The sequence below is a fragment of the Blennius ocellaris genome, assembly GCF_963422515.1.
Source record: "Blennius ocellaris genome assembly, chromosome: 4".
NCBI classification, from domain to species: domain Eukaryota; kingdom Metazoa; phylum Chordata; class Actinopteri; order Blenniiformes; family Blenniidae; genus Blennius; species Blennius ocellaris.
In genome coordinates, this window is record NC_137653.1 from 19,025,401 (window position 1) to 19,037,153 (window position 11,753).

Sequence of the window (11,753 nt, forward strand, 5' to 3'; positions counted from 1 at the left end):
TCTCAAAACTAGTTTCATTTTTTTTTTAAACAAACAACAACCAATTAAAAAAAGATCATGTTCTCTGTATTTTTACTTGATTGTTTTACTTGTAACTGTAACTTTAAAAATCAGTCCTCGTACCCCCTGTGCGTTGCGCTCCCGCGTGCCCGCTGGTGGCGCGCGCCCCCGCGCTGATCACATGATATGACAAAGCAGCTAGCCGCTTCCTGCAGACTGCTAGCAGCAGTTCACACTCAGACGGCCGCAGAGACTGCCACTACTCTGTCATTCAAGATGCTGGCGCTCATAAACAGGCTCCTGGACTGGTTCAGGTCGCTCTTCTGGAAGGAGGAGATGGAGTTGACATTAGTGGGGCTCCAGTACTCCGGGAAAACCACATTTGTGAACGTGATCGCAGTAAGTAGCTAACATTAGCGCAGACGTGTGTTCGGGCCCAGGCTAATACCTGCTGGAGGTTTTGGTCGGATGTTTTCTGTGACTGTCATCCATGAAGCTTTATGGCCAAGACGTGTTTCAGTCTGTTGCTTATTCGGTGAAGCAAAGTGAAGCCATGACCGGACTGTTGCGCTGAAGTGACACTCCGCTTGGTTTCACTGGGCGAACTGGAATGACGAAGTTCTTGGTGTGACTGTGCTTACGCATGAAACCGGTCATGTGAACGGACTTCTCCGTGTTTTCAACAAGCTGGCTGGGTGTCTACAGAAACAACACGGATCACAACAGTGTGTCTGTCATTAATTAATGGTAACTATTAGTCACAGCTTCGGGCGGCCAGCTGCTTGTACTGTCTTACATGGAGATCCACTGATACCTGCTGCTCGGTTGTTGTCAGGATCCACGTGATCCGGTTTGGGTTAAAAACATCTAACTAGTTGTGTCATAGGTCCCTGATCGTCTCTCTTATTATTAGCCGTGTCTTACTTGTGTTTTTGCTCTCAGTCTACACATAGACACGGGCATTGCGACTTGTTTAATTGGCGTTGTCTATGTTTGTGTTATCGAGGCCTTGGTGCAGTCTCAATAAAAGATATGTCTTGTGGCCACATTGCTTTAGGTTCCTCTTTCCACACGCAAAGCTCTGCTCTGGGGACGTCAGGTGATCTCTTATTGGATTCAAACAAAGCTTCCTTCTCCTCACAGTCACTTTCATGCTGCTGGTTGGAGCTCAGGGCACAGGCCAGATACAAACCACACAAACCCGACATGCAAAGCCAGTTGTTGCAACACATTGTTTTGAGGATTAACTTGTTGTTGTTTTTTTTAATGGTTCAACTGTGTCCAGTTGTGGTCAGCTTCCTTCCTACTCATACAAGTGATGGCAATCTGTGGCGTCATCATGACTGGCTGCAATTCCAGTTCCCGATATCCAGTTAACCCTTCACCACATTCATTTATGGAAGCATATTGGTTTTTCACAGCACTGTCCACTGACTGTTTACTGACATCATCTACTAATGACTCTGTGAAGAACATATTCATCATAACTGCTCATATCTCCACTTCGATTCATTTTGATATGAGCTGTTATGTTTCAGTGATGTTGCAGGTGTCGTGACAAAGGGAGAATTAATAATATTGACAGAAGTTGTCCATTTCTACTATGATGTGATGAAGACAAAATGTCATTTGTAGAATTTATCACAGGATTGTGATAAGCTGGTGTAATGTTCAGCACTTGTTGCCAACAGTTTAAAAAAAAAAATAAACAAGTGCAATTTGTGGCTCACTTTTGCATGTTCTACCTGTGCATGTGTGTGAGCTCATATTCATGTCATGTTTGAGTGATTTTACACATGTTACTATAAAAACCTATTATTTTTCAAACAATGTTATGTACAGAAATAAAACTGAGAAACTAATGGGAAAGAAAGAACGGTTGTGTTGGTGAAGAATGAAACCTCATGTTTGGAATGCAGGTGTGTTTGTGCTACAGTTTATACACAACTACGATACTTTAAAATGGCCAAATAAACAACTTGATTTATTATTCCAAATATTTGTGAGCAAACGTTGAAGAGATGTGTTTGGGGTTTGATGGATCCAACAACCTCAGGCTTTCATTTCCGGCAATAAGAATTGGATATCTACCAAGCAACAAATATCTCTTTTGTCTAAACAAAAACTGTGATTAAGACTTGTCGTTGAGAAATAAATAGCTTTGTAACCCCTGGCCGCATGTGTTTATTGACTTTTTAAATGAATAAAGTCTCATCATTTAGCCAACTTGTTGCGGGCATCCCTACTGTACATGTATTGATTTGACTTGAAGTAGAAAGCTCTATTGACTAACACACCACCTGTCTGTCTTGTCCAGTCAGGGCAGTTCAGCGAAGACATGATCCCCACAGTCGGTTTCAACATGCGGAAGGTCACTAAAGGCAATGTGACAATAAAGGTAAGATAAATCTCCTCGTTCCACTGAGATCAATATTTGACTGGCTCACACCGTGTACTCTGCCCCCCAAAGCCGTAATGGTGGAATCATCACTTTATAACTGAAACAAAATGTTGCACAGCTGCTGACTTGATTTTGTGTTCTCCCCTGCATTAGATATGGGACATAGGAGGTCAGCCCCGCTTCAGAAGCATGTGGGAGCGCTACTGTCGAGGGGTCAATGCTATTGTGTAAGTCTGCCACCAAAATCATACACGCACAGCTACAAAAGCTCTTACGACGTACGTCTAAGCAACAATATTTTGTCTACAGTTATATGGTGGATGCAGCTGACCGAGAGAAGATAGAAGCCTCCAGAAACGAACTGCACAACCTTTTAGAGAAACCACAGCTACAAGGAATCCCTGTAAGAGGCTGTTTTGATAGTTTTGGGACCAATAAAAGCTTTTAGAAACACTGATTAAACTCACAATTTACAGTCGTCTTTAGTTGGAGTGACTCATGCATGATAAAGTCTGGCTAAAGTGATCATTTGAAACAACGCCAGCATTTGATTAATTCTGAGTTCAGTTGTATTGTTGGATGGTCTGGATCTGATCATTGACATGCTGCTTCCTGCCGTGACTTGAGACTGCTCACAGTTTGTCTTGTGTTGGTGGTATAGATTGTGTGACGGGTGAAAGGAATCCTTTAAACACTTTGATTAAGTTGTGATAATGCTGATACTTGGCTGTACGAGGTATTGACGAGCTCTTTCTTTTATTGCCCCTTTCACTTTCAGGTTCTAGTTCTTGGCAACAAGCGAGATCTCCCCAACGCACTCGATGAGAAGCAGCTCATTGAAAAAATGTGAGAACTGTGTTGTTGTTTTTTTAATTACTGGTTATATTTTGCAATGAAAGTTATAAATCACACGTATACAAGTGTTTTTTAAAAAAATTTTTTTAGCTTAAATATTTCTTGTGTCTAATATATCTGAACATCACAATGCTGAGAAACGTCTGTTACAACTGGATTACTGCAATGCTTTAACATGACTACCTCATAAGTAGGGATGGATCTGATCCAGTATTAGAATCGGGTTCCAGTACCAACGTAATTCACGGATCAGAAGTTTCCGATCCCTGAATGACAATCAATGAGACGTGGACGAATGAGTCAGGAAGTCCATTCCACAGTTTGCAGCCAGCGAGGAGGCTAATGTAGTAGCACTCCGGCTATCCAACTGTTCATGACAACATTTCGCTGTTTGGACGTATTTTACGCTCAAAACACCTCAAAGCAACAGAAACCTGGATGTTTGCAAAGCTGCTCTATAGCGATGTGGCTGCTCTGTGGCCAGACGTCACCATTTTAAAACGCCAGCTCCCTGAGAAAAGCACTGACAGTGGCATCAAAACAAATGAAAAGCAGTTCCTCCACGCTGGAGCAGGCAATTCACACCTCCGTCAAGCTACTCCACGCAAAACTATGTGAAAATAGTCCTAATTGTTTGTGCTGTGTTGCTAAATGGATATTGTTGCTAAATAATTTCTCCAGGCATTAATAAAGTGATTCTGAGATTTTAAATATATGACAAGTTTATTATGAGATGATGACATCATGCAGACCCTCCACATTGTCCAAAAGTGAACAAAAATAGTTTGTGCTGCTTCCTTTTCTGACCTTAAACTAACTAACCTCAAGTTGCCTTTTGAGAGAATACATGCATACATTTCATACTTTACTATTGAGAGGAGTTTATTACAGCCTCATATAAAATCAACAATAATGATGATGATAACATTAAAGCAATCAGCTCTGGTATCGGTATCCTCAGGTATCCAAATTCAGCTATCTGCATCAGATCAGATGTGAAAAAATGTGGATCGGTGCATCCCTGCTCATAAGACTGTTCATCCATTGCATGTTCAATATTCATCTACTATACTAACTCATAACAAAAAAAGGTATTTATAACATCTGCTTTCGCCTTCTTACTTTGCTACCTGGCTCTTTTAGATAGCTTTAAAAGAAAAGAAAACAACCTTTTAAATCACTATGGATTTTAGATTTTGATTAGATTTATTGATCCTTAGACCTGTGAAACTGGTGAGTTTGCAACACTGGTGAATAAAACTAAAGTGGCAGAATCAATGCTGTGTGTGCACAGTGAGGTTCAGCAGTGACGGCCTGAGCTCCAGATGTCTGGAGTAAAAGTAATCCCTCTCCTTTTTAATGGTTTTGTGTGTTGTTGCATATTTTGTAGTGCGGCTCTGATGAACTTTCACTTGCTGCCGTCAATTTGTTGGTTCAGTTTACCTTTGTGCAGATGGAACAGGCACAAGAACGAGTTTGATCCACTCAGTCATTGTAAATAGGTGTGTTGCTGTGTGTATTGCAGCAATCCTGTTTTCTTTTGTGTCGCTTCCTGTTGGCTGTAATGATAAAGTTATGACTGCAGGACATAACGCTGGTTAACAAGCGTCACCGTCACATGGATGCAGACAGGAATGTTTTGTTTTTTTAATTCTCCATGAACCGGTTTCATGTCACGGCATATAATACCACTATTGTGTGTTGTGGACAGCTGTGCATTTCTGAAAGGCTCCTCTTGTAGTGATGGCATCACAGATATTGGCTATTGAGCTATTTTTGCTTTCTATTGCAAAATATCAGTCGAATAATGGATGTTATAACTTTCTAGCAGCTTTTGTACATAAGCTATTGAATCTGAGGTCGAAGCTGCTTTTTGTTACTCTGTGAAAACACATGGTGGTGGCCTAATGCTAACCTCACCCAGGATTTGATCATTTGATGATTCATTTATTCAATATGATATCAGACACTACAAAGAAGGCATTAAACCCATTTCTCGAATTAAAGTAACTGCTACTCCTATTTGGTCCACTTCTGGTTGCCTTGTTACCACAACACTGATATTCTGAACTGAACAGCATCAAGGTACTGCAGTGAAAACATTGTTGAAGGTTGAAAATGTGAAAATCTCATTTTGGACCGTAATACTTTAGAAGCGCACTGGATTTATTCCATTATCGTGCATTATATGTGGAAAATCAGCCTGGCGACACAAAAAAGTGCTTTAATTTTCCTATTATGACTTCAGACAACTGTGATGCAAAAGATCAGGGACCTCATCTATAAATCGTTGTGTAGGATTCCTACTAAAAATGTACGAGCACCAAAATGCTGAAAATGGCATGCGCCCCAAAGAATTTGAATCGGTAAAACCGTGCATATGCACATCTGTACGCACTTTCCGTTTATAGATTTCAATCTATCTGGAAGGTTGCGCAGTTCATATCCCGCCCTCAACACGCCCACTTTCTACCATAAATGGTCAATGAAAAGCGCCTCGTCAATATTTTTACATCTCAATCACCCTGCTGATCGATGGCATTTCACTCCTTTTTTTCACTTTAGTCTTTATTAATTTTTCTAATTTTTTCCCCCAACACAAACAGAAGAAAACAGGACAATATATCCTGAACAAATGTAGTTGAGTTTAACAGAAAAGAAAAGAGGGTATTATCCTGTTGGGAGCTTCAATCTATTTTGTCAGTTCTTTTGCACAGTTTTCGTCTTCTTCGTTGATCAGTCTTTCACTTGTCTGTCGCTATCTGGGTTCCTCGAAAAAAGGTCAATTTCTCCCACTTATCTTCTTCTAGCCTTAATCGATATGCAAGTTTTCCCATTGTGTAGATTTCCTGTATTATGTCTGTTCCTTGTTCCCATGTTGGTGTATCCACTTTACCCCAGTTCCTTGTTCTAGCCTTTATTGCAGCGATCAGTAATATTTTAACCCAATATCTATCCCCTACATGCGTGTCGTTTTCCATTAGGTTGCGCAAATACAGTATCCTATAGCGTTTTATTCATTTATACAGCTTATAATTTCATACAGCTAGTTTTTTTTTTTTTTTCGATCACTTTGCGTGGGAAGTGGCGTACACATCTTTCAGGACCTGTGTTGTGTGTTGCTTTATAAATGAGTTCCCAGCTCTTCTACCCATTTTATGGGACAATTGAAAGTAAAAAAAAAAAAATTGGTCATCAAGACTACTTCAGTATTTGATATAAACAAAGTGTCCACAGGGGCTGGTCACAGTGGAATTTACATTTGTCTTTTTGGGTTCCAGGAACTTATCTGCCATTCAGGATCGAGAGATCTGTTGCTACTCTGTCTCCTGCAAAGAGAAAGACAACATAGGTAAGTCTGTGCATTGTGTAAAGTAAATATAAAGACCTGCTGTAATCTGCATTAGTATAGTCCCACTAATGAAGAAGACCTTTCACATGGAGATCTTCCATTGCTGTAAATGATTTGACCTACAGGTGGTGCTGTTTCACCTGTCAGCACTGATGCTTCAATGTCCTCTTAGTGCAATCATTTATTAGAGATTACTAAAAATCTGATAACATCACTAAAATGTGATCATACAAACAGTGAGGCAAAGCCACTTAAACATCTGATGGAGATGGAAAGTTGGGTCAAAACATTGAAAACAAATTATGTTCTTTCATTCTTCAAATACATGTTCGGTTGAAAGTCTACTCGTATAAAATTGCGTGTCGTCAAATGTGCTTTTTTATGTTTTTATAGAGCTGTTTAAGCACAGGTCTAACAGTTGGGTCATTTATACTTTACACTCTGCAGCTCTGTGTGAAAGAAATGTTTTCCTGCCTAAAAATGGGAGAAAGGAATATTTAAAAAATTGCTATCTGAAAGACGAGCCCATCATGTTGAAATACATTTGTCGACCTGCAAAAAAAAAGTATAAAAAATAATGTGATCAGATTTCAGGGCTTCATCAGCCATTCCTAATGTGCACTTTTATTATATAAAATCCACATTACTCGCGTTGAACCTGAGCCAGAAGACGATTACTGCAGAGCTCTGCAACAAAGCGGGCGAACAGAGGACTCCACTGAGGTCGAATCATTTTAAACGGTCCTGCAACCAACCTCATGAACACAAAAGGATTTTTTTTTTTTTAAATAAAGTTTGAACCTGCTGAGGTCATAAATAATCCGTTCCTCCCACAGATATCACACTGCAGTGGCTCATCCAGCATTCAAAGTCTCGGAGAAGCTGAAATTGAACGCGCACCGCGGTCCTCCAGTCGCAGCTCTGGCCTCAGCCCTCCCTCTTTACGGTCTTGGGTCCTCGACAGTCATCTCTTCCACTGCCTCCGTGAAGTGATCCAGCTCTCTGCTCTACACCCGCACCGCCCGCAGTACACTACCACAGCTGTGGAGCTCCTGTACAGCACTATCATCTCCTTCAGCCCAGCCAAATTCTTGACAGGTCATCTCACTACTCTGCTACAAGGTGGACTGTCCACACCCATCATGCCTTATCGCTTGACATTCTCTGCATATGTGTACATCATGGAGGATTTATGTTTTTCTTTATTTGTACAGGAATCTAATGATAATGCAGTGTACTGTTGCCCCGGCTACACTAGAATGGAGCACCTCTAATCTTTCAATCAAACTCTGTTTCAGTTGCCTGTCAACATCTGTTGTTTACGTGACATTGTGTGATTGTAGTTTTTAGCAATTATTTGCCAAAATAACGATGGTTGCTTATGCTAATGCCTTCGATTCCTGATAAACTTTGAGCAATGTAGCCGACATCTCATATTCCCGGCTTGTGGGAGTATCTTTGTTGTTAAGTGACTTGATTTAAGGTTTACACACAACTTAAAGATCAATAGAGGGTTAAGTTTTAGAGTGGCTGCTGTGTCTGATGCGAAAATCCTCAGCAAAGTTTTTAAGTGCCTTCGGCTAAAAGAGAGCGTCCCAATCAGACAGTTATTGCCCAATTTAATCTCTAACCCACTATTATAAATAAACACTTTAGTTACAGACTCAGTATAAATCCCTTAATCACACTTAACGCCGCCAGTCGACAATCTCATTTTCTGTTCTGTAATCGCATAAACATGCTGTGATGTCTGAGAAAAGGCAGTACTGTATAAACGATTAAGAATGAGGAGTGAAGACATGGGTGAATGAAAAATAATGTTACATTTTGTTTGTGTTGTGGGGTGATTTTGTTTTTGTTTTAAATTTTGAATGCTGCTTCACTTGTAGCCCGTGGCTCTGTAATGTAGCTTTGAAACGTGGGCTGACTTTTGCTTGCAGTTCTCAGGTTGTTAAAGGATTTAAACTGAAAAGGAAAACATAAAATAGTCTGAAAGTGGAGTGGGTGTTCCCCAAGTGTCTGTCCCGTAATCCACAGTTAATCACGATGACTGAGCTTACAGAGAACAGAGGACAGGCGCTTTGATGAAAGCATCGGATATTTGATGCCACACCCATGTCTCAATCCTGATGTCATTTTTCTTACTTTGGGGGGGGACACCCCAAACCTCTCTGCTACAACTTTGTCTTTAAATGAAATTGATTTGCGGTCGCTTTCCAGTGACAGACAATTACTCCTCACAGCATCGACCACGTGTATATTGTCCTACTCCTTGCTTGGCTCGTACATCTTGATCAATTTATTACATTTTGGTTGTGCAGGCGTCTTCAAATCGGGTTAATCCTCCCTGATGCTGTATGTAGGCTTACACTGCTTTCGCGGTTCAATGTATTATTGCCCAGCGATCAGTCACAGTCTCTTATCTCACATGTTGTTCTGTGTCTTGTTTGTGATCGTCATACTCATAAAGGCCGATTGTTGGGACCACAGCAGCGGTGAGGGGCTGTAACAACTGGGTGACTGTGTGGGTAAAATTTTGGGGGAAAAGCTTTGTTACCTGTGTAATAATAATATAGCCTATTTGCAATTTGTATGTGCATGTGCTCAATTTATCCACATTCAATTGCAGACTTTGTAAATAAGAAGTTGGCATTTTTATTCCAACAAAGGCTCCTGTAGATGTCATGCGTTCTTTCCCTGTGATTGCAAATAAATTTGTTTTTATTTTTAAGGATTCCACAATTTTTGAGCGTGTGGTTATTTTTTTATTTGGGTGGGCGTCAGTTCAATTACTCGCCACTAGATGGAAGCAGAGTACTAAAAAAGAAACCTTACTTGCGTTTGCTTTTCTAGTCAGTGATGAGAGGACAAGGTTTTTGTGCACATCGCCACAACTGTTATAAAACAAAAAGTTGTGCTTTTATGAATTAGGTGATTCATCCACATTGGATCTGACTTCCATAATGACGTTTGGTTCTCACAGTTCCAATCCTACAGATTTCCTCGGGGTGGTTTCTTTGTTGACAGCTGGTGCTGTATTTTCAATCACACAGCCTCACATTTCCCACAATGGATGGTTAACACCTTTTGGTGTTTCTTGGCCTGGAAATGCAATGCTCATGTAACGTGGGGAGCTTGTGGCAAACTGGGGGGGTAATAAAGTGAGCTGTGGCCTTTGGAGATCAGGCAGGCCCGCGTGGTTCCAACAGGAACTGCTTGATTAATCTCATTTCTTAAACGCAGCATTTAATGAACAGCTGCTGGCATTTATTGTTTGCCAGGGTGGTAGTTAGAAGGTGTGGACAGACCCAGGTGCTATCTGACAAATTCCACGGGTCATTTGAGAGTGGAGCGTGTGTGCGTCCACAGTGGGAACTTTAATGCATGTGTGCTTGCATGTGTGTGGTTTGCAAGTGATTGAATAGTGGTTCCGAACGTGCCGTGGGGATTTATGTAGAGAGAAGGTCAGGGAGACGACCCGAAGGCGTGACACACAATTAATGGAGTTCCACTCCATTACCAGTGGGGTCATTATGTAACGCAACATGTTCAACACCTCCCACCTGTCACAACTGCACTGTTTGCATTTCTTTAGAGTCTAAACTGTCAAGCGTGTCTCAGGAAAGAGCATTCATCACCAAAATCACTGGTCGCTTTTAAATTGAAGTATTGAATATTCCTCCAGACATAATTCACTCCCCCATAGTCTCCACTTGACTTGACTGAGACAATTCGGAGCTAAATACATCCTCTCCAGAACCTTGATGGGTGCCTTTCAAAGTGTAGATGTAACTCCACTTTTCTTACAGAGATGCACATGTTGATATGATTTATACGCCAAGATTGAAGTGAATATTGAACCACAGCAACATAAAGCAGCTGTGTTCCATCCATTCAGCACAGTGGTCTATGGGATGCACAAAAGCGTTCCCAAATTGAAGCTATTTCACTTCTCGACGGTCTCGATCTGCACTGCAGGTGTGAGAAGCTGCCAGTGAATATATCAAGCTGGGAGAGCTCACGTTGGTATCTCTGGATTCATGTTTACTTTAAATATAATGATGTGCACAAAGCTGTAATGTAGCACTGTGTATAAGTCTGATGACAGATCCACACATTAAGTTTGCTGGAAGTCAAGTGGTGCAACATAATATTCTGACCTGTTTGAATGAATCAGTCATTGCTCAAGAATCAGCATAACATCTATTGTCGAGAATAGTGGATTCATAGCGTTTGCAGAGAACATTACTATAAAGGCGACTATAAAGAACATTACTATAAAGGTGAAGAAAATGGAGAGCACCTGATATCTGCATGGACTGATGATGCATCGGATGCTATCAAGGGTGAGTCTCAACTATAAAACTGTTGATATGGACAATACAACTAGAATCAGTGGTGTGCAGTCGAGCAGCAGGGCTAGCCTATCAAAAAAATTTTTTTTTAATAATTAAAAAAGCGATTCTGAAATCTGTGTCCGGAATTAAACAGTGACTTTAGCAACTTTATCCAGAAGACGACTGGTTATATTTTGTGGAGGTCAAATCTCCTATGTCATCCTGAACGCATCACAACTCCTTTCCTCTGCTGGGGCCAGCAGTAACTTCATTGCAACCCTCTGGTGGAAGCTGGACGCTGCTATTGGGTTAAAATGTTGAGTGACAGTATCATCAGCCAATCGGATTTTGATGTGTTATTGACGGACCGCCTTAGGGCCAGCAACATTTCGAGCACTGGTCTTGGTGTCGTCATTAAAATGAGCTTGACTGATTGGCCCATGGGCAGGGGCGTGATGACGCTCTGTTATTATCTGCTACTCTGGAGTGGTGATGGCGGGTAATTTAACAGCAAGATCGGATGATATGATAGCAGACCTGCTTCGGGAACCTTTTTCAGTTGTGAGTAGAAGAAGACCGACACCAGAAATGGATGAGCTAACTCAGGCAAACGAAGGTTTTGTGCAGCAGTTTAAACGCAGTATAGATTTAATCTACAAGTGATGGGTGAGTGCCAGTTTTTCTTTCTTTTTTTTTTTTTTTTTTTAACTTTCTCTGGATTAGATTGGCGCTGCTTTGGCATTTGGTGCTGTTTTTTGATTTGTAAAGTGATGTTTCCCATACAATCGTGCACACAGACAAACAAGCA

At 40.9% G+C, this 11,753-nt stretch overlaps 1 protein-coding gene across 1 annotated transcript; it reads left to right on the plus strand.

The window, feature by feature from the left end:
* Positions 1 to 235: 235 nt before the first annotated feature.
* On the plus strand, positions 236 to 9,339 carry LOC308129238 (ADP-ribosylation factor-like protein 8B). The gene is made up of 7 exons (XM_080495085.1): positions 236 to 399; positions 2,318 to 2,398; positions 2,555 to 2,628; positions 2,711 to 2,804; positions 3,180 to 3,247; positions 6,538 to 6,608; positions 7,445 to 9,339. The coding sequence occupies exons 1-7, from the start codon at positions 277 to 279 to the stop codon at positions 7,492 to 7,494; spliced, it is 561 nt and encodes a 186-aa protein (XP_080351211.1). The 5' UTR covers positions 236 to 276; the 3' UTR covers positions 7,495 to 9,339.
* The last annotated feature ends 2,414 nt before the right edge of the window (positions 9,340 to 11,753 follow it).